A 27,673-nucleotide genomic window follows, 5' to 3' on the forward strand; every position below is an offset into this window, starting at 1 on the left:
CCAACACAACTACCAGGACAATGGTGACGTCATGGCTTTCCGTTTCCATGGCAACGGCCGGCCGGGTCTGGAGCTGCAGTGATTTAACCGCGGGCCCGGACTAGCAAGGAAACATGGATTGAGTTTCTCCAGCCAAGCGCAGGGTGGAAAGTTTTGGGGAAGCTGCGTCCTCTGGTGGATGCTTCGCGGAGAAGAGAAAAAGAAGAGGAAGACAGAACTGCCCAGGGAGACAGCCCTGCTGGAACCAGAGACAAGCTCTAAAATCATTTCAGGCTTAATTCGGAGCCTAACATCAATCAAACCTGTTTTGCATGTACATGGCATCTTTTACCTTTCAAAAGGGCTTCTTTAAATAGAGGATACTCGATTTAATTGTATCTTTACCCTGTAAGGATAACTGGAGCAAGCAACATCATTTCCATTTTACGGAAGGAACAATTGAGGCACAGAGCTTTAACAAAGACAGATGGCTCGGTCACCCTGCTCCAGCTTGCGACTGCAAGAACACAAAGAGTGGATCACATATGGGTAGTGTCAGAGCCTGAGGACCAGCTGAGTCGAGTTCCGCTCCACAGGTGGCTGGCTCCCCACATCTGACGTAAGCTCAGGTTTTGGGATCGTCCTTCAGACTGTCCCTTAATATATTTTAAAACTTGTTTGTCATGAATACATAAATTAACTCGCGGTCTTCCTGATCCCAAGAGTGATCTCGCGTGAGTCCGTACCCATAAGCTCCTCTCCACTTCTCGCGCTCCCGCCGCACCTGCCGGGTGGCCCTGGCCCTTTAAGTCGGCGCACGAGGCCCCGCCCCCGTCTCGGCGCCCCGCCCCGCCCGCTCAGGGTCCGCAGCCTCCGCTAGTCCTGACGCGCCCCGCCTTCCCCAGCGGTGCACTCTCCGTCCAGCTGTGCGCCCACGTCGGGAGTCTCAGCCATGTCCGCCGAGAGAGAGGTAGCCGAGGCGGCCACCGCGGTGGCGGCGGCCGAGGCAGGGGCTGGAGAAGATGCCTCTTCGCAGCCCCCGAAGGCGGAGGCAGCTGGCGACGCTCAGCCGTCTGCGGCCTCCGAGGGGCCCGCCGCCCCTTCGCCGCCGCCGCCTCTGCTGCGCTGTCTCGTGCTCACCGGCTTCGGCGGCTACGACAAGGTGAAGCTGCAGACCCGGCCGGCCGCGCCCCCAGCCCCGGGGACCGGCCAGCTGACACTGCGCGTCAAGGCCTGCGGGCTCAACTTCGCTGACCTTATGGCCCGGCAGGGGCTGTACGATCGGCTCCCGCCGCTGCCCGTCACTCCAGGCTTGGAGGGCGCGGGCGTGGTGATCGCTGTGGGCGAGGGCGTAAACGACCGCAAGGTGAGCGGGCAGGGCGGGGAGAGGCTGCGCAGGCTACCGGGCAGTGGGGCACGAGTGGGCGGGCGCCGGGGGTGTGGCAGAGCTGGGGGAAACTGGCACGAACCCGGGTAGACGGGCTCGGAAGAGCACAGGACAGGAGACTGTGCTCTGAGGCTCCTGGGGAACTGGATTTATATTGGGGAGTGGGGGTTGAGAGGGAGCCCTTGCCCGCTCCCCAAACATTTTAATCGTGGCCGCCGCCCAGAAGCGGCTGTGGTGCTGGGTGGGTGGGAAAACAATAAGGAGCCTTTGCGCATGCGCGCAGTGAGCCTCCCGGCTGCCCCCACCCCCCTACCACCACCCGTGAAACCTATTCGGTACCCCTGCCCACTGAACTCTCCGCGGGTAATTGTCGTCTGTGACTCTGAGTGACGGTGGGGACCTTCCCCCCACCCCTGCCAAGGAAGCTTGAAGAGCTCTGTAGTCGGAGTTGGGCGGGGGCTCCGGGCCGTGCCAGAGCCCTAGTCACATGCTGCCCCGTGGTCTGTGGGGGTGTGAGGCGGCCCCTCCCAGAGCCCGGCCTGGGAGACGGGCACGCCCATCATGGAGGAGAGGGAGTCCGCCACCCCCTTCCCCGAACACCGGCCTTCCACTGATCGTGGGGGTAGGGGTAGGAGTGCGGACTGCTTTGGGGGGGCGGGGGGCGAGATTGGGTGTCTGGATCTTTGTCTTGGGCTCTCTGTCTCCCGTGACAGCAACATTTCCTCCGCCCGTGACTCAGCCAAGCCGACCACGACCCCAGGGGCGCCGCCCTTGGGAACTTGAGGCAGAACCCACCTCTGCCTTCCTCGGAGGGGACCCTCGCCTCGGAAACCGGGCCCGGTGCCCATTTGGACTGGGGTGGGGGGCGGTGGCACCGTGAGCAGGTTGGCCCAGCTCTGCCGGTCTGTGTCTCCTTTTTGTTTATCATTAATCTTGGCCAAAACCCCAGACAACGAAGAGATCCAAATGATCAACTTTTTGAGAGACCTGGGGTAATAAGGCCTTTGCACGTCGTTTGTTGAGGGGTTTCTTTTCAAATCAGGCCCCTGCTGGAGAGACTCACCAAAGGCAGGCTTCATCTTGCCAGACCTACCGGCCCCAGATCCCAGAGCTGGGAATTTTGGATTTATTGTACAAGCATACATCGCCTTCCTCCTTAAAGGGCTTCTCCCTGGATTCAGCTTCCACCCCGCCCTTTCCACTGACTTCTAACCCTACTCCAAGAAGGTGCTAAGAGGAATTTTTTTTTTTGATGAGAGTTTTAGTTCATGTTACTGCTCAAGGCCAACTACCTAACCCCTTCTCCCCACACTTTCCGCTTCGAAAATACAGGATATCCTGTCCAGGGTAAGAATCTGATGTAAGAGGCTGAATTCTGAGGGGAGAGCCCTTCCTCGCTTCTGATATCTTAGCTGGGAAGGGGTCCTGGGCTGAGGGATGAGCATTAACTTTGGTGAGTGGACCTTGTACTGGACCAAATCTGGGACTAGCTACCACCTAGACTGACCACACTTTTCCCAGCTCTCGATGGTTATTTCTGAGTCCGCTAGTCCTGAGTCTTGGGGAGGCCATTTCCACCTCATCTCAGGCCAGTGCTTGTGAAGAAAGATGCTAGTCTGCCCTCAGTATTCCTCCTCAGTGGAGTGTGGGGGCTTGAGGACATGAAAAAAAAGGTATGTGTGGGTGTCCCATCCCCCTACCCCATGGATCCCAAGTCTGGTTACTATGCCGAATTCCCATCATTCCTGGCAGGATCCAAGACAGACTCAGATTGTCCTGGAACAGCACCCACACCTCCCTCTCCACGCTCTTCAGAGAACCATGAGAGGCTTTCCTCCACAGACTGCCCCCTTTCCCCTGTCCTTCCCTTGACCCTGGTGGTTAAACTGGAGGGGAAGCTCCTGTTTTCTTTGCTCCCTTTCCCTTCTGCTAGGAGGCTCTTGTGCAGTTGGCTGAGGGCCTGGGGAAGGGGAAAAGGGATGTCTTTTCCTGATAGGTAGGATGGTGTGGCTGGCTCTCCTAGTCCATTGCCCCTTCCCCCAGTCATTGGGTAAAGGTTCTTTCTGAGCCCTGGGTGCTACTCAGAGACCTTTACCTGCACTTTCATATGGCCCTTAGCACATACTGCCCTATTCCTTCAATTTTTTTTTTTTCCTTCAGTTTTAAGATTGGTGACTGCCCCTCCTTGCTTCTGGTATTGTCATCATTGTCGTCATGATTATTAGCTAACATTATGAAGTTCTTACTGTGTGCCAGACATTAGGCTAAAAAATCACTGAATGATATATATATATTTTTTGCCACTTAATCCTCATTAACTGCCCTGTTTCACAGATAAGAAACCTGGGGCTCAAAAAGGTTAGACAATGTTTATTTGCCCAAGATCATACTGTCAGAAAACAATGGAGCCTTTTTTTTTTTTTTAATAGCCAGAGCAGTTTGATATCTTCACCAGTATTTCATGCTGCCCTAACTATAAGCTTCTTACACAATAGTAAAGTGTAAGATTTGTAAGTGGAGATAAGGCTAGTATCTTCCTCAGGAAGCTGATATGAGTTTTGAGTGATTATATATAGTGGTTACAATAGGCCCTGACCCTTGGTAAGCAGTCAACAAAGATACATTGTTATTGTTTTTGATAATATATTTACTATTGTTGTTATTATAACCATTACCCTGAGCCCTGCTGCTGCTTGTACTATTAATTCATTGCCAGAAAGAGGGCCTTGTGCACAGTGGAATGTTGTAAATAACCAGCAGGTGAATGAATGAGTGAATGAATGATGCTTTTTAAATTTTTTTTTAATTATAGTTTTACAATGTTGTGTTAGTTTCTGGTATATAGCAAAGTGATTCAGTCTCTTTTTCCATTCTTCAAGGTAGGGGACCGAGTGATGGTGTTGATCCGGTCAGGCATGTGGCAGGAGGAGGTGACTGTGCCTTCAGCCCAGACATTTCTGATGCCGGAGACCATGACTTTTGAAGAAGCTGCTGCTTTGCTGGTCAATTATATCACAGCCTACATGGTCCTCTTCGACTTTGGCAACCTACGGCCTGGCCACAGCGTCTTGGTACACATGGCTGCAGGTGACAGGCACCCTCCATTTATCCCACCCAGATTTCTTTCCAGGCCCCTTCCCTGCTGCATGTCTGGACTGTTGTCATGGCAACACTGGCTGCCTCGGCCTATGGTGCCCAGAGGCCTCTGCAGTGTTGTTGCCATGGTAACACTAAGGCACCAGGTCCAACCTGGTGTGCTATCATAGCAACGTGCCCTCGCCCAGCACCCCCTCCTTGCCAGTCTCCCTCCCCCCAGTTGTCAGTCTTGGAAATTAGACATGGGATGATGGAAGAAAGCCCCAGGATGAACCTAGGCAAAATGATGGGCTGGATCCTTGAGGGGTGGAAATGGGGAGTGGTGGCTAGGCGACCCCATATGCCCTCCTTATGAAAGTGTCTTGCTTTAGGGGGTGTGGGTATGGCTGCCTTGCAGCTGTGCCGGACAGTGGAGAATGTGACCGTGTTCGGAACGGCCTCAGCCAGCAAGCATGAGGTGCTGAAGGAGAATGGAGTCACACACCCCATCGACTACCACACGACTGACTACGTGGATGAGATCAAGAAGATTTCCCCCAAAGGTCTCAGGGAATGGGAAGGGCTCGGATGGCATGGGGCTGGGGAGGTGGGGCATCTCCGGATCTGTGACTCCTAATGCTGTTCTTGGGCCCCCTACTCTGTGACAGGTGTGGACATTGTCATGGACCCTCTGGGTGGGTCAGATACTGCTAAGGGCTACAACCTCCTCAAACCCATGGGCAAAGTAGTCACTTATGGTAAGTGAGTGGGCCAGAGATGAAGGGGGAGTTTGGGGAAGTATTGTGGGTTGGAGGGGTGGGATATTAGGGGCCCGGGGCTTTTGAAGGCAGAAGGTGTGGAGACTCCGGTGCTCTGAGAAAGCATCACTGTTAGGATGGTCCTGGTTATTGCATTCAGGTTGCTGCCTCCTGGGTGTACCTACTGTCCTTCTCTTTCATGAGTCATAGCAAATTCGGTGTTCTGTGTTCTTGTTTGGGGATTATTCCTGATACAATATCAACCTGTCTGCTTTCCTCTGTCCTACTTCCCAGGCTTCTTGGGCCAGCTGCATTTTCATTTAAAAAACTACTTCACACCCAAAATAAATAAGTAAAGCTCAGAGCAATCTTTGAGTCTGTTGGGCCAGGTAGCCAGCAGGTGGTGGAAGGTTCTCCTGTCACTCCTGGTGCCGGCATGGATAATTGTAAGGGGCCTGCAGCGGGCAGATGAGCATGAATCCAGACATGCAGGGATGTGCCTGGGCCCTGGATTCACAGGCTATGTCTTTTTCTGCCTCAGGAATGGCCAACTTGCTGACGGGCCCCAAGCGGAACCTGATGGCCCTGGCACGCACGTGGTGGAATCAGTTCAGCGTGACGACTCTGCAGCTGCTGCCAGCCAACCGAGCCGTCTGTGGCTTCCACCTGGGCTACCTGGAGGGCGAGGTGGAGCTGGTCAGCAGTGTGGTGACCCGCCTCCTCGCTCTATACAACCAGGGCCACATCAAGCCCCGTATTGACTCCGTGTGGCCCTTTGAGAAGGTGAGTGTGGTGGCTCTGCAGAGAGGGCCTGGGGAGGACACCCAGGAAGGCTCGGGGGTCCTCAGAGGAGGAGTCTGGGGAGGAAGAGGGCTGACCCCTTTAGGCTGGCTGCTGGAGGAGCCGGATGGCGCTGAAAGCAGAGTCTTGTCTTCCTCTCCAGGTGGCGGATGCCATGAGGCAGATGCAGGAGAAGAAGAATGTGGGCAAAGTCCTCCTGGTGCCTGGGCCGGAGAAGGAGAACTAGGCCAGGGGCTAGGCAACCCTCGGGGCCCGGGAAAGAGAGAAGTTAGGAAGCCGTGTGCTGTTGGCCACCAGACCCTCACTGTTCGGTTCATCCTCCGTCACCACACATTGCCCTCTCTGCCCGCAAGGTCCCCGTGGTGATGACCTCTCCCCTGCCCTGTTCTTTCTCTTCAGTCAGGGCTTCCCCCTCCCGCCTTCCTGCCCTCTGAAGAGGGTGGGAAGTGACCACTTGGATGTCTGGGCCCTGCCAAGGGGACAGGGAGGGTCAGAGGGAGGCAGCTGCTTCCTGCCCCCACCCTTTCCCCAGGCCCACTGTGCTGCTTTTGTGCCAAGATTAAGGTTAGCCAGTTCCTTCCCATCCTGTTTCTGTGTGCTTCCGCCTACCCCTCATCGCCCGCCATGCCCCTGCCCCACACCTCCCCAAAGAAATGAAATGTCAGCTCAGGATATGGGGCCAGTCTATGTGAATCCAGCATGTCCCTCTGTCGCCCTAGTGTCCCTTCAACCCGGGCCAGCCAGCGCCCCCGCCCTGTCGCAAGGCCTCGTCCTGTCGCCAACTTCTCGAGCACAATCGGGCTGCTCCCACTCCAGGTGTTCTGCCACTCTCAACCAGAGGTGCCTCTTCCAACCGGGGCGGGAGTCAGACCAGCCCCCCTCTGTGGGAGGGACGTGGAGCCCCCTCAGCCCTTCACTGAGTTCTCTGGATTTGTTCTCAGTGCCTTAGCAATGGAAACCTTGCTGGTGTATGTGGGGGTCCCTGCCTCACACCTCCTCTTCCCCCGTCCTCCCCAGTGCCTTCCTTGTTCTGCCGGAGCTGGGGTTTCACTGCTCCCCAGTCCCACAACACTGCCAAAAATCTGTGTGTATGCCAGTGGGTGGGGGGCCAGCCCCTAGCCTCCTGGGGCCTGGGCCATGTCCTGTCTCTGGGGCTGTCGTTTCTCTGTGGTGGTGGAGGAGAAAGAGGTGGGGGAGCTTTCCCTGCCTTGCAGCTAAGTGTGGCATTTACCAGCCAGAGCTCTGAGAGACCATGCCATCTGTGTGTTGTTCTGGGACCAGTGTAAAAATCAAAGCACATTCCCCCTGTTGTCAAGGGAGGCCCACTGTCTCCTTAGAGCAGGGAGGCAGCTTTTCACAGTCAGCCCCAGACTTTGTTTACGTGGGTGAGGAGATGAAATAGGGGTTCAAAGTGGGGTGGTTTAGGACCTGGGCCACTGGAACCAAAGTAGGGACTTCCTGGAGCAGGGGTACGGTAGGTCCCTCTGCCCTGGGATCTGGGATGAGGGAGGGTTATTACCCGAGCCATTGCCAGTGGGAGGTGGGGGGGAGGGGCTCAGCCTCTTCATCATCTGAATGAGGCCAAATAACATGTGAAGTGCGATTGTTTTCGCTTCTGTGTACCCACCCCATTACCGAAGCTGCCTTTGTGTTTGTGTCAATAAAACGCCAAACCCTGAGTCCTGGATCCTGCCTCTGATAGTGAAGGGGAAGGTGAGCTTGTGGAAGGCCAGCACAGTTAGCGGAAGGCTGGGGTTTCCCCCTCCCCCAGCCTCCTTCCATGCCCCGATCAAGTTTCCTTTTACGAAGTGAAATGAGGAAGAGGATCACGCCAGGCGGGCACTTTTACTGTTCTTGGGCAGCATTTCACCGCTCATAATACCTCCCTTCGTTGACCAGCGTCATCACTTTCTCCTGTACATGCCTCCAGCCCCAACCTGGTTTAAGAGCCTTGGCAGAGGCGTGGGATTGATGAGTAGGGCGGGCTCCTAGCCTGACTTCGAAGTGAAAACTGCCAGGCCCCGCTGTCCCGGGGGCACGACTGTCACAGCTTCCACCTCCCCGCCTCCACGGGTGGGTTTCTGGAAGTGGATCTCCAGGATGTCTTGTAGCTCCGGGCTGTCCAGGACATCGGGAATGTTGAGCACCAGCACCGACTGGGGCACAGGCTGGGGCCTGACCTGGAAAGGGAGCCGGGAGATGGGCAAAGGCTCATGCGAGTTGGGCTTGGAGGGGGCAGAGATTGGGGAAGGTGGTGACACTGGGAGTATGGGGCGGGGGGGGCAGGAGGCCTGGAGAGGTGGGAAGTGGATAGGTCAGTGGGGTTTTGGGGCTGTGATCCCTCCTTGAGCAAGTTTCTGGTGTGCAGACAGGTGGCCTGGCCCAGTCCCCATCTTCACCTTCCCACTTACCTCGGCCTTCTGGATCTTCCCACTCATATAGGGAGAGACTGTCAGACAGGACTGCTGCTTACCCAGTGGCACTGTGAACTGGCCCATCTGGCACAGGTGCTGGGCCACTGCAGGGACAGGGAGCAGGAGACCTTCAGCATCCAGGGCTCTCCCCTCCCGTGGCCTGATGCCCCTGCTCTCATCTCACCAGCAAGGCCCTTACCTCCATCCTCAGTAAAGCCCAGCATGACACCCCCTTGCAGCAGTTCCCTCATCTCCACGTCACCACCTCCATTCTTGGTCTTGCCAAAGAAGATCTCCAGCTTGTCCAGCAGCTCCTCCTCACTTAGCTTGAGCTCGGCAGGAAACCCACTGACCAGCACTCTCTGGTCATTCATCCGGCTGGACACCTGGGGAAAGACAGGAGGAAGTGGTCCCGGGCACAGCCAACGCCCTGTGCTCAGTGCACGGGGCCCCCTGCGGGTCCCAGGGCCCTGCCATTCTGTCACCTGGATGCTGGTCAGCACGGGTAGCTCCAAGGGCTGGACTTGAACCCTCAGCCGGAACCCTTCCACGTTGATCTGATGCTCCTTTTGCTGCAGCACCTGCTTGGCCACTGGGGAAGGGGAGCAGGGTTGGTCCTTGGAAGTCTCCCAGCCTCCCTCCCAGGGTTTCCTGGAGCTCACCATTGGGGTCATCAAAGGTCACCAGAGCGGAGCCTCCAGGCAGAGGGTAACAAATCCGCACATGGGAAACCACAGACTTGGCCGTTGCCTTGCCCTCCTGAAAGTGTCCTCGGAACACCAGAGGGGACTCGGGCACAGGGAATGGGACCTGCGGGTGGGGGAGGAGAGGGTGATGCAGACTTCAGGGTTGGGGAGAGCCCCCCACTCCCTTCTAGGAGGGAAGCACCCCTGATTATATGTAACTGATGCTGAGTGCCAGGGATTAATCCTGAAACGAGAGCTGGATGAAGAAGTGGAGTAAGTAAGTGGATAAGGTCACACAGCAAGGAAGTGGCAGGGCCAGGAGTGAAATTAAGACTTCCCCGACTTTCTCTACCAGGCCACACCCCCTCGAAGTTTACCTTGTCTTGGGGGCAGTCCCTGAGATTCCTCTGCAGCACCCGCAGCTCCTGCAGCCTTATCTTTAGTCTGGCCTGTTCCTCCTGAAGGGCCTGGAGAGCCTGTTGGAGCAGAGGGGCAACAACCAGAGAATGAATGAGCCAGGGGAAGGGCGCCATGCTCTTAAGGACTCTCCAAGAGCAGGGCTGATGCTCAGCCTGAGAACAACCCAACCCATTTACCCTGGCCTGGGCTCGTCCTGGCCCAGCTTGAATGCCCTCATCTCGGCTGCTCTGAAGGGCAGGAGCCTTTGCAGCAGCTGTGGCTGGGTCATTCCTGGAGCCCTAGAGTTTAACAAATGCAGATCGAAGGACTTTCCTGGTGAGTCCGGTGGTTGAGAATCCACTTTCCAATGCCGGGGATGCGGGCTTGACCCCTGGTCTGGGAACTGAGATCTACACGCCACAACTACTGAGCCTGCGTGCACCACAAGCAAAGACCCAGCATAGTCCAAAACAAAACAGAAAACATCGATTGAGCTCCTGCTATGAGGGACTGGGCATGACACAGGGCAGTGGAAGACAAAGGTCCAGCCCTCAGGCCTGTGTAAGATGGTACTCAAGACAGTTCACAACCACACAACTGATGGTGGAGGACAGCAGGAATTTGGAGGAGGGGCCATCCTGTAGGGGTTAACACAGCTAGGGAGAGCTAGAGGAGGAATAGGGGCTTAGAGCTGTAAGATAAGACTATCAGCTAACATTTATTAGGCACTTACTGTATATCAGGCACTGTGCTAAGCCCTTTATATGAATTATATCACTCACATCTTGCAACAATCTTACGAAATAAATACACTCTTGCCCTTATTTTGCAGAGGAGGAAACTGTAGTTCAGAGAGATCAAATGACTTGCTCAGTCATCTGGCCCTAGGCAGTCTGACTCCAGACTCTTAATCTGTGCTTTACAGTGAAGAAATCAAAGTCAGAATAGGGGAGCAATTTACCCAAGATCTCCCAGCCTGTCCTATGACTGCCACCCTTTCCACTGTGCCAAGCAGCCTTTCAGACTGGGCGTGATTTGGGGCGTGTCCACCAATAGATGAATGGATAAAGATGTTTTATACACAGAGAGAGAGAGAGAGAGAGCTGACAAATGGCCAGGGGAATGACACCAGGGATGGGAATAAATGCACCTTTGTTTGTGGGGTGGATCGCTCACTCTGCGGTTGGAAGCCTGATAAATAAGGTCAGCTCAGGGAAGTGTGAGGTCTCTAGGGAGGACGGGACTCTGTCCTGGCCATCTCTGTGTCCCCAGCACAAAACAGGCATTCAGTAAATTGTGTGTTGAATGAATGAATGAATGAAGTGAACGAATGACATAATGGAAGCATATTACACAGGGCGCTGAATCATTCAGGGTGAGTTCACTCTGTTTTAAGCAGATGAAACCCAGGGCTGGACCAAATAATGCTGGGTAATGAGTAGTGAGAAATAATCAGTGATTCTCAGGGGCAGCGAGATGACATCCGTGAGTCAGGGGATGTAGTGTCATGTGGAGAGGTGGGGACTCTGACATCTTGGAGACAGCATGTCCCCACTAGAGTGGCAACCCCATCTTGGCTCTAGCCAACTTTTCTTCACATGGAATGTGGTTTCAGTATCCTATATCTTCCCATTTCTAAGGGAAATCAGAAACCTAGATTTTTTTATTTGAAAAAGATGGCTTGACTTTAAAGAAATATGACAAATAAAATGCATTCTTGAATTGGATTCAGTCCTTAACCTATCCTCTTTTTACTTCTGCTTTAAATCTTGATCTAATTAGGCATGTTTGAAAACCTAGTAATTGGCAAGGCTATTCAATACATAGCTTTAAATAAGTAAATTTATTTGTTTTTAAAAGCTTCATAAATACAATTAAAAAAATATTCAAGCAGGGGAGTTTATCAGCAGGGAAATGAAGAACTAGTGAAGATTTCTGAAAGGGGGAGTGAGGTGATGGATACAGTGTTTAAAAGAGCTCAATTTGCCCATCAAAAAATGGGCAGAGGACCTATATAGACATTTCTCTGAAGAAGACATACAGATGGCCAGGAGGCACATGAAAAAAATGCTCAACATCACTAATTTATTAGAAAAATGCACATCAAAATTACAGTGGCCTCAGACCAGGTCAGAACGGCCATATCATGAAAAAGTCTATGAATAATAAATGCTGGAGAGGGTGTGGAGAAAAGGGTGTGGAGAACCCTCCCGCACTGTTGCAGGGAATGTAAATTGGTGCAATCAATATGGAAAACAGTATGGAGGTTTTTTTAAAAACTAAAAATAGGGGCCTCCCTGGTGGTCCATTGGCAGGGGATGTGGGGTTGATCCCTGGTTGAGGAACTGAGCCCATGTGCCGCAACTACTGAGCCCTTTCGACATAACTGGAGTCCGTGTGTCTCAATGAATGATCCTCATGATGCAAGGAAGACCCCACATGCTGCAACTAAGAACTGACCCTGACACCACCAAAAAATAAACAACTAAAAATAGAGTTACCCATATCATCCAGCAATGCTGTTTCTGGACATACATCCAGAAAAGATGAAAACTCTAACTTGTGGAGTTTTCACTGACACATGCAGCCTAATGTTCATAGGAGCACTATTTACAATAACCACGACATGGAAGCAAGTTAAGTGTCCACCAATAGATGAATGGATAAAGATGTTTTATACACACAATGGAGTATTACTCAGTCATAAAAAGAATAAAGTACCACCATTTTGCAGCAACATGGATGGACCTAGAGATTATCACACTAACTGACATAAATCAGATGAGAAAGACAAATATCATATAATATCACTTATATGTGGAATCTGAAAAAAAAAGATACAAATGAATTTTTGACAAAATGAAGACAGACATAAAGAACAAACTTACAGCTATCAAAGGACAAAAGGGGTGACAGAGAGATAAATTAGGAGTTTGGGATTAGCAGATGCACATTACTATGAAGAAAATAGATAAACAACAAGGATCCCTTATATCACACAGGGAACTATATTCAATATCTTATAATAACCTATAATAGAGAAGACTCTGAAAAAGAATATGTATATATGTATAAGTGAATTATTTTGTTATATACCTGAAGCTAATACAACATGGTAAATCAACTATACTAAAAAAGAAAAAAGATTTCTATCTGACAGTGATGGCAGGATGAACGGGAGCAGCAGGAACTGTGGAACGAGGAAACAAACCCAGACTCTGCAACTCTAATTCTCACAGATGTAACAGGAGCTGACCTGAGCCTCTGGCGGTGGGCACAAGGAACACGTGCGGGTGAGTATGTCCCTTGAGGAAAAGCCCCCAGACTCTGGATGCTGTATTAAGGAGACAGAGGGGACAGACTGGAGAGAGTGCTGAGGTTGCAGACCTGGGTGTTCAAGGGTTTGGTATAATATCATTGACCCAACAAGCAAGGGAAGAGAGCCAGTAGTTATTGGGGACCTGCTAAATGCCAGGCACAATTGGAATCCATCCCATTTAAGTATCATGAAACTGCTTCCTATCTCCAATTCCCAGCTGAAACTTCAGACTTTTCAAGGACAACATAGGCTGATTATAGTGGTTTACTTGAATTCAGGACTTCCTGATAGCTCACTTGGTAAAGAATCCGCCTGTAATGCAGGAGACCCCGGTTCAATTCCTGGGTTGGAAAGCTGTCCTGGAGAAGGGAAAGGCTACCCACTCCAGTATTCTGGCCTGGAGAATTCCATGGACTGTATAGTCCATGGGGTGGCAAAGAGTTGGACACGACTGAGCAACTTGCACTTAAATTCAGCTATACATGCTATTTATTTCCTTAACATTATAACTTGGTCCCTAAGTGGAAGCCAATATCTGTCAGGTGCTCAAATGAAAAAAAAAAAAAAATTGCTATCCACTTTATATTGAGCTTATTGAGACTGTAAATTCTGGAGACTTAGGAGTGAGTTGATGATTTGAGGTTCATTTGGCTACATGCAAGCATTCTTCAGAATGCTGAAGCTGAAGCTCCAATATTTTGGCCCCCTGATGCAAACAGCCAACTCAATGGAAAAGACCCTGATGTTGGGAAGGATTGAAGGAGAAAAGGAGAAGAGGGAGGCAGAGGATGAGATGGTTGGATAATATCACCGATTCAGTGGATGTAAACTTGGGCAAACTCTGGGAGACAGTGATGGACCTGGAGGCCTGGCATGCTGCAGTCCTTAGGGTCGCAGAATCAGACATGACTTAGGTACTGAACAATAACAACAACAATTGCATTCTCCTCCTTATTTGTGAAGTTTAGAACCTGACCACCCCTACAATAAAATCTCATGCTATCTGTGTTCATCATAGCAGTATTGGCAGGCAGTGTAACATAACAATTAAGAACATAAATTCTGGGGCCAAACCTCCAGGACTTACATCCAGCTGTTCTTACTACTGCAAGACAATGGACAAGTTGTTTAACTCTCTGTGCCTTGGTTTCATCTATAAAATGGGAACACCAATTTCTACCTATATATAATTTTATTTGTAAAAGTCGTTTCTGGCATCTGATGAGTGCTATGTTAAATGTTTTGTATTTAATAATCCCCATTTGATAGTTGAGGAACCTGAGATCCCTTAAGGTTAAATAATAGAGGGAGTTTCCTGGTGGTCTAGTGGTTAAGATTCTGGGCTTTCACTGCCATGGCCTGGGTTCAATCCCTGGTCAGGGGACTGAGATCCTCTAAGCCAGTGGTCCCCAACCTTTTTGGCACCAGGAACCAGTTTCATGGAAGACAATTTTTCCGTGGACTGGGGAGGGGGGTGGTTTGGGGACAATTCAAGTGCATTACATTTATTGGGCACTTTATTTCTATTGGGGCTTCCCTGGTGGCTCAGACGGTGAAGAATCTGCCTGCAATGCAGGAGACCTGGATTCGATCCCTGGGTTGGGAAGAGCCTCCTGAAGGTGGGCATGGCAACCTACTCCAGTATTCTTACCTGGAGAATCCCATGGACAGAGGAGCCTGACTGGCTACAGTCCATATGGTTGCAAAGAGGCAGACACGACTGAGTGACTAACATTTTTATTATTATTACATCGGCTCTACCTCATATCATCAAGCATTAGATCCTGGAGGTTGAGGACCCCTGATACAGATTATCTGCCCTGCACCATGCAGTCCTATATTATAGACTCTGGAGACATAGCAATGAAAAAAAAAAGGAAAATATATTCCCCCTTCATCTGGTTATGTCCTAGTGCAAGCCATGCAGTGGGACCAAAAATAACAAAAAAGACCCCTAGTGGGCAAAAGTGAGTCAAACCCAAGGCTATTGAAGACACATGGTGTCAGGAACAGGACTTGGTGAACAGGACTCTGGGTTAGAACGGTATTGTGCTAATGATAGAAGTCAAGAAGGTGGAAGAACTCATCCAGAGACAGAATAAGTGATCTTTGGGACTTCCCTGGCAGTCCAGTGGTTCCACTGGAGAGGGCAGGGGTTCTATCCCTGTCAGGGAACTAAGATTCTGTATACTGTGCAGCACAGCAGAAAAAAAAAAAATCTTTGAAGATACCTAGTCAGTTTTCAGGAAAGATAAATGAACACAGAGGGTTCTCAGGTGGCCCTAGGGGTAAAGAAATCACCTGCCAATGCAGGAGACGCAAGTTTGATCCCCGGGTCGGGAAGAACCCTTGGAGGAAGACATGGCAACCCACTCCAGTGTTCTTGCCTGGAGAACCCCATGGACAGAGGATCCTGGTGGGCTACAGTCCATAGGGTTGCAAAGAGTCGGACACGATGGAAGCAACTTAGCATGCACGCATGCAGAGGAATGCTGAGAGGAAAAAGAGGGCATAGTCAGGACAGGGCCAGGGCCAGAATTAGGTAGTGTCAGAGACACAAAGGAAGAAGAAAAATAAAACAGGCAAAAGAAAAAGAGGGCTAAAGGGAAGTCCCCTCCCTCATTTGCTTCCATATTTACTCATACAACTATCAACTATGAGGCATCTACTTTGTGCCGGACCCTACTCTAGGCTCTGGGGATACAGTAGTGAACCAAACAGAGAAAACTTCACTGTGGAGCTTTTACATTCTAGGGGATGAGCCATATGTGTGTGTGTATATTTGTGCTCAGTCCTGTCTGACTCTTTGCGACCCCATGCACTGTAGCCCACCAGGCTCCTCTGTCCATGGGATTTTCCAGGCAAGAATACTGGAAAGTGAAAGTGTTAGTTGCTCAGTTGTGTCTGACTCTTTGCAACCCCACAGACTGTAGCCTGCCAGGCTCTTCTGTCCATGGGACTCTCCAGGCAAGAATACTGGAGTAGGTTGCTATTTCCTTCTCTAGGGGATCTTCCTGACCCAGGGATCAAACCCAGGTCTCCTGCATTGCAGACAGATTCTTTACCGTCTGAGCCACCAGTCATTTCCTTCTCCAGGAGATCTTCCCAACCCAGGGATCAAACCTGCATCTCTGCATTGGCAGGCAGATTCTTTACCACTGATATAGGCCATGAGTATAAACATGAGCATTATCCATGCAGAGATATTTAAAGTCACAAACTAAATGAGATCAACAAGAAGGGGTCCAAGTGCTGATTTCTGGGGCATCCAACACTAAGAGATTGGGGAACAAGGTAGAACCAGCTGAGGAGAACGCAGAAGAGAGGCTAGTGAAACTGGCGCAAGAACAGGCATGAAGAACAACGCATTTAAGGAGGAAGAGCCTGGGCTGGGCACAGTGCTGCTAATAGGCCTTCTGCCAGGAGGCATGATAATAACCTCTGAGACTGAGCAAAAAACCCCCCAAAAAACAGTCCTGCTTATCGTAAGGAAATGGTCAGCACACATACAAGGATGATTATTGTAGCCTTATTTACAACAGGAAAAAAAAAAGAAATCTACATGGCCAACAGGAGAGAAACAATCCAATATAAAATATTAGGTGCTATGTGCTTAGTCTGTCTGACTGTTTGTGACTCCATGGCCTGTAGCCCACCAGCCTCCTCTGTCCATGGGATTTTTCAGGCAAGAACACTGGAGTGGGTTGCCATTTCCTCCTCCAGGGATTCTTCCTGACCCAGGGGTTGAACTGGCATCTCCTACATCTTCTGCATTGGCACGTGGATTCTTTACCACTGAGCCACCTGGTAAAACCCATATAAAATATTACATAGCAATTAAAACACATAGTAATGAGGAACATTTAACATGAAATGTTCACAATAAACCAAAAAAGAAAAATATAAAATTGCCTATAAATCTTCTTTCTAGTCTGTTGATTTTAAATGTTTTCACTCATGAAGATCTTTATTAAAGTATAGAAATGCAAAAAAAAAAACATTCTGGGAGGATAGACATCACAATGTCATTAATAAAGGTCGTCTCTCAGCAACGAATTTAGGGTGTTTCTTTTTTTTTTTGGAACTCTAATTCTAGGTTTATTCAACACAATTCTTTTACTCTACTCAACAAACACAACATTATCTAAGATTCTACAAAGTTACAAAACTCAAAACAGAAAATTTATAGTGCTGACTGTACAATTAAAGCCAGAAAAGCTGTGTGCACATTGCCAAGGTAACCCCCAGGACCACCACGAACACCAACACAGTGGGGGTTCTGTGGAGGCCTGGCATATCTGGCTCTCAACTTACCAACTTCAGAAAGAGAGGGAGACTTGGATGTGCGCACACACACATGTCTAAAAGGAACAATTTGGGTAGATAAGTGGGGGTATCTTACCCTAGAGGTCAGAGAGGACTCAGGCAGGGGGGCAGGGCCACGCTAACAGGAATGGCCCTTGTGTAAAAGTATGTCCTTTCCTGTGGGACTCCAGAGCCCTCCAAGTCATCTGTAGAATGGGAAAACATGCTCCCAGGCTGGGGTTGACCCATCACTAGGAGCCCCCTGCTCATCTCTTCTGGTTTTGCCACCAAACTGACTCTCAGGAACTAGAAACGTAGAAGCTTTCTAGCTAGAAAACAGGAGGGCATCTTTACAAGCAAGACGCCAACCAAACCAAACCCACAACACTCTACAGCCAGAACTCTGCTGCCCGGGGAACATCTCAACTGCTCCCTTCAACTTCCAAGTTTGCCCCTAAGGAGGGATTTCTTTCCTACCAATCCTCCTTCGGCTACAAAAGTGACAGAAGTGAGTTGGATGGGGTAGAGCTTCAGTGGCCCTGATTATCGGGAGGAGTCGGAACTGGAGAGACTCCTGTGGTGGCGGCAGCCCCGGGAGAACGGGATCGCAGGAGCACCGGGGTCCTGCGTCTGTCCAGGGGAACGTGACTTTCTCCTCATCCTTGGACCTGTGCTATATGGGAGGCAGCGGCAGCATTCTTCGGGGGCCGGGGGCGGGGATTGCCTGGGGGGTGGCCAAGTCCAAGGGGCCAGCGAAGCAGTAGCCGTGATGTCCTGGTCATCGATTTATTCTCTGTCAATGAGCTTCAGCGCCTTCTCAGCCTCATGTGGATTTTCAAACTCACGCATAGTCGTAGGCTTTAAATAGATGGGGGTGGATGCTTTCTACAGGCGTATGTCAATCATTTTAATTTTTCCATATTCTCGGTGGAGAATATCTTCATGATGTGATCCTTGATCACATTCCTGGTGAGCCTCCCCATGTGTTCTTTGGTGGGTTTAGGGGGAAGTGTTCTTTTCCTTTCCTTTTCATCTCTTTCAGAGCATGAACGCCACCTGTTGTCACGTCTGTGCCAAGATGGACTCGAAGAGCCAGAGGAGCTGCTGGAGCTGGAGCTGGGGAACATGCTGGAACTGCCTGAGCAGCTCGATGCTGAAGATGAGCTAGAGTCACTGATGGAGCCTGTGCTGGTGCTGGAGCCCAGACTGGAGACAGAACTGGACCAAGACCTGAAGCTGCTGCTACCACTGGAAGTGCTGTGCCTCTTTTGACTTTCATCTCTGCAGGGACATCACTTTGCCAACAAAGGTCCATATGATCAAAGCTATGGTTTTTCCAGTAGTCATGTACGGATGTGAGAGTTGGACCATAAAGAAAGCTGAGCACCAAAGAATTGATGCTTTCAAATTGTGGTGCTGAAGAAGACTCTTGTGAGTCCCTTGGACAGCAAGGAGATCAAACCAATGAATCCTAAAGGAAATCAACCCTGAATATTCACTGGAAGGACTGATGCTAAAGCTGAAGCTCCAATACTTTGGTCATCTGATGTGAAGAGTTGACACATTGGAAAAGACCCTGATGCTGGGAAAGATCGAAGGCAGGAGGAGAAGCGGGTAACAGAGGATGAGATGGTTGGATGGCATCACCGACTCAATAGACATGAGTTTGAGCAAATTCCGGGAGATAGTGAAGGACAGGGAAGATTGGCATGCTGTGGTCCAGGGTCTATGAGGTCTCAAAGAGTCGAACACTGCTCAGCAGCTAAACAACAAATGATCCTTCTTGCTTGACTCCTTGGTGGCCCTTTTATCTTTATAGAGGGATACTTGGACTTTTCATCAGAGCGAACTTTGCATTTAGTAGAGGGCGCCCTAGTCCTGGATTTCATATTATTTTCTTTGACTCCTAGTAAGCTCTTCTTACTAGGCAGAAAGTGAAGAGGAACTAAAAAGCCTCTTGATGAAAGTAAAAGAGGAGAGTGAAAAAGTTGGCTTAAAGCTCAACATTCAGAAAACTAAGATCATGGCATCTGGTCCTATCATTTCATGGGAAATAGATGGGGAAACAGTGGAAACAGTGTCAGACTTTATTTTTGGGGGCCCCAAAATCACTGCAGATGGTGATTGCAGCCATGAAATTAAAAGACGCTTACTCGTTGGAAGGAAAGTTATGACCAACCTAGATAGCATATTAAAAACCAGAGACATTACTTTGCCAACAAAGTTCCGTCTAGTCAAGGCTATGGTTTTTCCAGTGGTCATGTATGGATGTGAGAGTTGGACTGTGAGAGCTGGACTTCTTTAGCTGAGCGCCGAAGAACTGATGCTTTTGAACTGTGGTGTTGGAGAAGACTCTTGAGAGTCCCTTGGACTGCAAGGAGATCCAACCTGTCTATCCTAAAGGAGATCAGTCCTGGGTGTTCATTGGAAGGACTGATGCTGAAGCTGAAACTCCAATACTTTTGCCACCTCATGCGAAGAGTTGACTCATTGGAAAAGACCCTGATGCTGGGAGGGATTGGAGGCAGGAGGAGAAGGGGACGACAGAGGATGAGATGGCCGGATGGCATCACCGACTCGATGGACATGAGTTTGAGTAAACTCCGGGAGTTGGCGATGGACAGGCGTGCTGCAATTCATGGGGTTGCAAAGAGTCGACTACAACTGAGCGACTGAACTGACTGACTGAAGCTCTTCTTACTATACAGAGGGTAAGATGGTTGGATGGCATCATTGACTTGATGGACATGAGTTTGAGCAAGCTTCAGGAGTTGGTGATGGAAAGGGAAGCCTGGCATGCTGCAGTCCATGGGGTCGCAAAGAGTTGGGTACAACTGAGCAACTGAACTGACTGACTGAAGCTCTTTTTTTCCAGTCCTGATGAAACCATTCCCCCTTTCTGAGGTGTTCAAAGCAGCAATGGCGGTCTCACTTATCTGAACTCTCACTTCTAACTTGAATCTGAGAAAGGATCCCTAATTGACTGCAATTTGTGCCAAAGTGCATCATCTTCCCACTGCTGTGGCTTCCTCCTGCTTTCAGGGTGATTTTTCAAAATTACAGTTTCCTGAAACCACCTTCCTTATTTCCTGTTTAAGAGGAAAGTCCGTCTAAGAGAGCAGTTTTAGGAATTCCTTGGTGGTTCAGTAGTTAAGAATTTACGTGCTTGGGATGAATTGAGAGACTAGCGTTGAAATATATACATTACCATATGTAAAATTTGATAGCCAGTGGAAATTTGCTGTATGATGTGGGGAGCTCAAATCCAGTGCTTTATGACAACCTAGAGGGGTGGCATGGTGTGGCAGATGGGAGGGAAGTTCAAGAGGAAGGGGACATACATATACTTATGGCTGATTCATATTGATATATGATAGAAACCAATGCAATATTGTAAAGCAATTATATACTCCAATTAAAAATAAATACATTAAAAAAAAAAAAAAAGAATCCACTTGCCAATGTAGGGGACTCAGGTTCGATCCTTGATCTGGAAAGATTCCACATACCTCGGAGCAGCTAAGCCACAACTACTTGGCCTGTGTTCTAGAGCCCAGAAGCCACAACTACTGAGCCCATACACCTGGAGCCAGTGTTCTGCAACAAGAAGCCACTGCAATGAGAAGTCGGCACCCCACAACTAGAGAGTAGCCCCCCACTCACCGCAACTAGAGAGAGTCTACTTGGAACAAGTCAAAAATAAATAAAATAATTTTAAAAAGAGAGAAGAAAGCAGTTTTAGCAGAGTGGTAGGAGTGAGGTGGGGGTGAATCAAGATCGTCCTGGGGAACTGGGGTTCTGAAAAGGTTGGTAATGTTAACAATAATGAGCAGGTATTGAGCACTTAGTATGTGCCAAGCAGAGTGTGCAGTGTTCACTATGTATTTTAGGGATTATTTAGTTTAATTCTTGCAGATAGGTATTCTTCTGTGGAAGTGTTACTGTTATTCCCACCATACAGATAGGGGAATAGGACTTGGATTGTAAGCATTAGAGAGGCTAGTAACTTGCCCAGGGCCACACAATGGGAGGAACCAGGTTCTGAAACCAGTCAGGCTGGCTCTAAAGTCTGTGGTCTTTCTTCCTACGTTTGAGAGGCAGATGAAATATTTCCAAGCAAGAGATTTGTGTGTTTGTAACAGATGGGGTAGTATGAGGGAGAGAAAGGCTGAAGAATTTCGATGAGATTCATTCATTCAACAGGTGTTTACTGAGTGCCTTACTGTATGCCAGGCACTGGTGATCAAAGTTGGACAGGCTGAAACAGAGGACCAGCCAGCAGAGGGCTTAGTCTACCATGAGCAGGGGCATTCATGGGTTGGGAAAGGGGGGACCACAGCAGACAGGGGTGGTGGGGGGGTGGGGGTTAGGTCTCAGAAGAGGAATACTTCTTCTCCTCATCCTGAAGAGAGTCCTAGGTTAAGCTGAAACGTAAGGAGGGGAGGAATTTGTTGAGGGAGATCTCAGGAGATAAAGGTGTGAGCAATTCCTGAATTTTTAGGGGTCACAGAACCCTTTTGAGTATATAATGAAAATGATGGATTCTTTCTCCAGAAAAATGCACATCCACAAGAGGAATTCAAGATCTCTTGAGGTGTAGTTTTATAACTGTCTCTGAGGCAGTTAGAGGACCAACACCCTAGAGATGTCATCTCAGCCGATGTCTCCCTGGACCTTCTGCAGGTCTAAGAGATGGGCAGGAAGAGGCTTCCTTGCTAGACTCAGAAACCGGTAGATTCCTGGCCAAAACGGGCGCTCCTCTGATTCTCCCCACCCCCAAGACCCTCCTTCTCACCGACATAGTCTGGGATCCAGTTGGCAAGAGGTGAACCTTCAGAGCTGGGCACACGTTGGCAGAGTCCCCAGTAACTAAAATCTTGCTTGCACTTTGAGGAGCTTTGGTCTTACCCACCGGAGCCTGGAAGACACTTCTTTCTTATGCAGGCTGTTTGCTTTCACTTTCGTTTGACTGAAGTCCCTGCCCCTCCCACACTCCACCCCTGGGTGGCTTCCTGGTCTTCAAAGTCGACTTCCCCCTACTATGAGGCCTCAGGGAAGTTGCCCCAAAAGCAAATACAAACTGAATGCTGGCCCAAATCAGCCATTCCTTCCAGCCTAGCAATCCCAGTACAGGCCTATTTGTAGAATTTGGTCTGCTTTGTTAATGGCTTAGAATGTTACCCAGAACATGCAGATGTTGATAATTGTAACCGATAGATAAAAGCCCCAAGTTCGCCAAACTGTGGTAATAGCCAGCATTTGAGAGCTGTTACATGCCCTATTCTGCTTTTCATGATTTAACCTTCAAAACAACCCCTCAAAGTTGGTTTTATTTTTTCCATTTTACAGAAGAGATGCTAAACTTGTGAACACAGTATAGAAACTTGCCCAAAGTCCCACTGCTAGAAGTGATACAAATATCCAAGTAGTTGAATTTTTGCCGCCAAAGGAGGGTTTATATTTTAGTTCTATTTGTGATTCTCGAGTAGGCAAGCTGTTAACACTTATTGGAGACATCCAGGGCTACCCTGGTGGCTCAGATGGTAAAGAACCTGCCTGCAATGCAGGAGACCTGGGTTTGATCCTTGGGTTGGGATGATCCCTTGAAGGGAATGGGTCCCCGCCTGTATTCTTGCCTGAACTTCATAGAGCCATCCAGCACTTAAGGGTGAGTCAAATGCAAGTATAATTAAATCCTGCAGGATGCCTTCTATTTTCACCCAATCCAGGATTTCTATTCTGGGCCCCTTTCTCAACCCCTCTCCCCCTCATGTAAGTATGCCAAGTGTGAGGCTTGGCAAGTAGGCCTATTTGAATCCTAGTCCATTTAGTAGCTTAGAACCAGCTTGGCTAGAGAGCCTATTTCAACAGTAAAACCTGGTCACAGTTAAGTACCCAATGAGAGGTAAAATGTCAGGTAAAAGGGCCAAATGCCTTTTCTGCAGTACAGTGGTGCCAAGTCAGAGCCTAAACCCCTTTCTCGCCAGACCATTTGGGATCTCTCCCTGGTACAACTAGGAATGGCGGCACCGTGGCTCAAGCCTTCATTGTTGGTGTCCGTCCCCATCTACAGCAGTTCTCCAGTGTGGTCCTCTTCCAAGTAGCACTTGAAAAAATCTGGCACATGGGTTCAACAAACCACAATTTAGCAATTCTCAATCCAAAGGAGATGGTATGCTCTTAGAGGGGTCTTCTGATGTTACAATGTGTGTGTGTGTGGGGGGGGGGGGGGAGGGTTCTCTAAACATGTAATGGGTGGAAGCCAGGGAAACTTAAAACATAAGTCCACACCTAAAATTGTTCACAGTAGCTCTTCTGGGGAAACAATTCAGTTATCACATTTTACCCATTCAGTCAGACCATTAAAGGATCATGAGGCTGAGGACAGAAGTAGCCTATGTCTCATAAAAGCTGACATAGCTTTTATTTTACATTTTCCCACAGTCCCTCATCCACCAATGTCATTTCCCAGTCTGATAACACAGGAAATAGGCAGACACATGGACTTTTTTTTTTTCAATATTTTTATTAACTGAGACAGACCTAAAACCGCAGCTTCTGGAAGAACCATTTGTTCTTGCCCGTCTTGTATCTGGAGGGGGGAAGAAAAAAGACACAAATGAGAGAAGGAATCACAGAAGACAAAACTGTCTTCATAGAGGACAGTGAAACCACACTCCAACATTCACTACCAAAGCCTTCTTACCGCTCCTCAAACTTGACCTTTGCCTCTCGCCGGGCCTTGCGTTTGAGAGCAGGGTCTCTGAAGACATCCTTGTTGACAACAGTTTTGTCCAAGGGGATATCCACGGAGTACCTGGGGACAATGGCAGAAGGTAGGAGCAGCCCACAGGCCGCCAGGGCCCTCTCCCCTCCATCCCACTCCTGGGACATTGGCATGTCATGGTCTATAGGAGTTATCAACACAGGCTAAAGTCCCAATGATATTTTCTGGAAAACACCCAATTTTAACAAAATCATCTACACAGATTCAAGCCACTGAAAAACTTCATGCTTCATTCTCTCAATTTCCCACAACTTCCCTATCCTATACTACTATTATCCTTGAGAGAGGAAGACGCAGGCCAGATCCTGTTTTACTGTGGCTGGAAACAAATGGAACAATCTCTACTTAACACCTAAACTTGGCCAAGGCAGGGAAGACACTTCAGAAGTGACAGGAAAGTGAACAGGAAGAGAGACAATACTAGAAACCACTGCCAATGATAAATTCAAAACGACGCCTCTCCCCACACTACAGCGGCTACCAGGTTGTCCTCTTATTCAGTCAGGCAGAGAAGGGGAAAAGAGAAGTCACTTTCATTTCCATTCTCGAAATGCTCACCTTGTGGGCATGAGGTGATTATAATTATAAACTTTCACAAAAGACTTGATCTTTGACCTCTTGGCGATTTTCTTCTTGCCCATGGCAGCTGTCACTTTGCGGGGATAGCGATCAATTCCAGCCACCAGAGCGTGGCTGTAGGGTCGGTCTGAGGTGCCGTCATCAATGTTCTGAAGGAGCAAGAATTACATGTTACCAGCCATTTAGGCCCTGTGCTAGAATAACCCTGCCCCTAGGTCTCTCACACCCATGACTGTAAAAACCACACAGCAAACATTCTGAGTGCTATGCTAGATGCCCAAAGAATAACAGTGAAAAGGGAGGTATCTTTCCCACCAGGAAAAATCTGGAAGGGTGCCTGGGAAATAAGAGATTTAAATTGTAACAAGAGTGAATGATTATAATTAATGATTGCTATACGTCAAGCACTGGTTCTCAGGACTTGACGTCTCTTAATCTCCTCCAGAACTGGAAGGGGTAGAGGCAGGGTGCCAAACCTGGGCGTCTAACTCCAAAACCAGCCTCAGGGAGATGGAGGAAGGGGGACCAAGGGCGCCCCAGTCAAAAACAGTGGTGTATGTGACCAGAGCTTAGGGAAATGTCATAAAAGGCTGGAGAGGTAGGCAGAAAGCAAACACTGAAGGGCTAGGTCATGCTAAGTGACCATTTGGACTAGAAACATTTTCTTCTCTTTCACGGAGTCCCTGCAACGACAGGGACTCCTGTCGTTACTACCTGCTTGACCTCAGGTGAAACTCTACATCTCTAAACCTCTGCAGTAGAAAGCAACTCTACAGTAACTGTAAGAATTGGACATGACGACACCTATAAGGCAGTGCCACGGACCAATCAAGAGTTCACAAACGTTGGCCATTACTATTATTAAAAAGCCTCTTTGACAGAGGACGGGTCAGGTGTTAACCATCCAATTCAACTCCCGTTTGTTTATTTTGCGTCTTTCTCAAACGGTCTTATGCATTCACAACCCCCTCGCCCCGCAATGCTCAGGGAGTAATGCCCCCAAACTAGATCTTGAATTTCAAGCTGCCCGCCAGCCCAGCCCATTCACGGGATACAAAGGCGCACAGGCCCAGAGGACTGGTACCTTCACGATGACCGCTTTGCGTCCGGAGTAGCGACCGGCCAGGACCAGCACCACCTTCCCGGGTTTCATGAACTTGCCCATTTCTGCAGAGGAAGAAGGGGTCGCTCAGAAATCCGCCAGTTCAGGCTGTGGGCCCCGGAACTTCAGCTGTGCTCACTGACGTCTCGGTTCAGGTCGCCTGCGGGCCCTGCTCGCAGAACAGGACCTGGTACGAAGCCGCCAGAGACCGAAGAAGGGAAAGCACCACGCACCACCCCGCAACTCGACCCCAATGCCGCGGATGGCGGCGGATTGGAAACCCCAACCACAGCCACTACTCACCGGCAGCTACCACTCGGGACTACAGCAAAAAGGAAGAAAGGGCACTTCCGCTAACCTTTCACGCCCGGGAACGTGACCTCACTTCCTGTCCCGCCCCCTTGGGCTTCTCCCCGCCTCTTCCGTGGCGCTTAGAATCTGTGTTGAAGGAGGAAGCTCTTGCGGGGCAAGTAAGGTCTCGCGGCTCGTTTATTCAAATCAAACTTTATTAGCAGCTCCAGCAGTAGACGGGGCAAAGGAATTTTGTCTCCCGCGGAAGACTTTTAAGGTGGACACAGCGGCTCCGCTGCTCCACTTGTTGTAGGTCCTTTCTCTGGCGCTAGAGGGTGGGGAGACACACTTTGAAATTTCCTTTTTTTGCCTTGGAAGAATCAGAAACAAAATAGGACATTTATTAGTGCCAACTGTGTTCACTCTTAGGCATAAGGACGAGACGAAGATCAATCAAACGAGGGTGCGTGAGAGAAGTGGAAGATGATTATGGTGATGTTAGCAGCTGCATGCCTTGTGTTAATGTTTACGTACATTATCTTTTGATCCTCATAACAACACTAGGAGATAAGTACTGTTCTCTCTATTCTACAGTTGAAGATACTGTGGTTTGGAGAGGTTGAGTAATTTGCCCCAACTCCACAACTAGTAAGTATTTGAGCAAAAAGCAAAAGCAAAGTGTTAGTTGCTCAGTCAGGTCTGACGCTGCGACCCCTGGACTGTAGCCCGCCAGGCTCCTCTGTCCATGGGATTTTCCAGACAAGAATACTAGAGTGGGTTGTCATTGCCTCCTCCAGGGGATCCCTTCCTCCAGTTTGATCTTCCAGGGATCGGACCCAGGTTTCCCGCATTCATCGCAGATGGATTCTTTACCCTCTAAGCCACGAGGGAAGCTCTTAGACCATGAGACTGTTTGCCAAAGAGAACTCTTCAGGGACTCCCTGGTGGTCCAGTGGCTAAGACTCCACATTCCCAATGCAGTTGTCTTTCAAGTTCAAGAGAAACCATCTTACAGTTTTTGCTCATCTGAACACTGACAAATCTGTAGGTCTTGGGCAAGCCATGGGAACAATCAGGGTTTCATCATTTCTCCTCTAGAGACTCGTTGGGGACCAATTTCCCCTGCAGCCCTCAGGACTTCATTTCAGTGGTTTATCACCCTAATTATGTGTCAATACTTACATTTTAATATTAAATTAAAATGTTTTAACTCAGAATATGATGTTTTAGAGTTGGAAAAGACCTCAGGGGTTATCTAGTTGGGCCTCTCAAAGATTAGAGGACAGTTCTAGAGCAGAAAAGTCACAGAATTGGTAGCACAGAGGAAGGCACCCCCATTCCCAAGCCTGTGCTTTTGCCGCTGCACCACACAACCTGTCCATTTCCACCTCCATGGTCTTCTTTCAGCCCCCTTATTTGCTTCTGTCTCTTTTGCTGTTTCTTTCTTGGAAAATAGAAACCAAACCCTGAAATTTTCTCACATGCTAAACTCTCCAAATCAAATTAGTAACTAAATCCTGTGAATTTCACCTTTTAAGTCAATTTTTTTTCCACCACCCCCCTAACTGATCCAGCTTCAGTTGTCTTCAGTTGTCTTCTCCATTCCTTCCTCAAAACTTTGGGTGGATCAAAATTGCTTGGGATATTTATTAAATATGCATCACCAACTGAAGAGACTCCAATTTGGGTCTGGAGTGGAGTCATGAGCTACAGGTCTTATTTTGAGAAACTTCTCTAAACACAACTCTTTTTAAAAATAATTGTTTATTTTTGGCTGCACTGGGTCTTCAT

At 49.2% G+C, this 27,673-nt stretch overlaps 3 protein-coding genes and 1 pseudogene across 4 annotated transcripts; 1 reads left to right on the plus strand and 3 right to left on the minus strand.

Annotated features, from left to right (window-relative positions):
• Window positions 1-841: 841 nt before the first annotated feature.
• On the plus strand, window positions 842-7,679 carry VAT1 (vesicle amine transport 1). Its single transcript, XM_043467670.1, has 6 exons — window positions 842-1,345; window positions 4,246-4,453; window positions 4,834-5,004; window positions 5,110-5,199; window positions 5,741-5,982; window positions 6,143-7,679. The coding sequence occupies exons 1-6, from the start codon at window positions 932-934 to the stop codon at window positions 6,224-6,226; spliced, it is 1,209 nt and encodes a 402-aa protein (XP_043323605.1). The 5' UTR covers window positions 842-931; the 3' UTR covers window positions 6,227-7,679.
• Window positions 7,680-7,826: 147 nt separating this feature from the next.
• On the minus strand, window positions 7,827-22,103 carry IFI35 (interferon induced protein 35). 2 transcript variants are annotated; one of them, XM_043467671.1, is made up of 8 exons: window positions 21,919-22,093; window positions 9,697-9,798; window positions 9,478-9,576; window positions 9,077-9,224; window positions 8,900-9,006; window positions 8,614-8,800; window positions 8,412-8,518; window positions 7,827-8,180 (listed from the first exon to the last, which is right to left on the minus strand). In XM_043467671.1, the coding sequence occupies exons 1-8, from the start codon at window positions 21,922-21,924 to the stop codon at window positions 7,989-7,991; spliced, it is 948 nt and encodes a 315-aa protein (XP_043323606.1). In that variant the 5' UTR covers window positions 21,925-22,093; the 3' UTR covers window positions 7,827-7,988. The 2 variants fall into 2 exon arrangements, with proteins under 2 accessions (XP_043323606.1, XP_043323607.1); XM_043467672.1 differs by lacking the exon at window positions 9,697-9,798 and having other exon boundaries at window positions 21,919-22,103.
• LOC122422772 lies at window positions 17,254-20,013 on the minus strand (annotated as a pseudogene).
• A 1,420-nt stretch (window positions 22,104-23,523) lies between the features above and the next one.
• RPL27 (ribosomal protein L27) lies at window positions 23,524-26,023 on the minus strand. The gene is made up of 5 exons (XM_043467680.1): window positions 25,895-26,023; window positions 25,574-25,656; window positions 24,469-24,638; window positions 23,830-23,940; window positions 23,524-23,715 (listed from the first exon to the last, which is right to left on the minus strand). The coding sequence occupies exons 2-5, from the start codon at window positions 25,652-25,654 to the stop codon at window positions 23,667-23,669; spliced, it is 411 nt and encodes a 136-aa protein (XP_043323615.1). The 5' UTR covers window positions 25,655-25,656; window positions 25,895-26,023; the 3' UTR covers window positions 23,524-23,666.
• Between the last annotated feature and the right edge of the window lie 1,650 nt (window positions 26,024-27,673).

The sequence above is a fragment of the Cervus canadensis genome, chromosome 1 (genome assembly GCF_019320065.1).
Source record: "Cervus canadensis isolate Bull #8, Minnesota chromosome 1, ASM1932006v1, whole genome shotgun sequence".
In the NCBI taxonomy this organism is placed as follows: domain Eukaryota; kingdom Metazoa; phylum Chordata; class Mammalia; order Artiodactyla; family Cervidae; genus Cervus; species Cervus canadensis.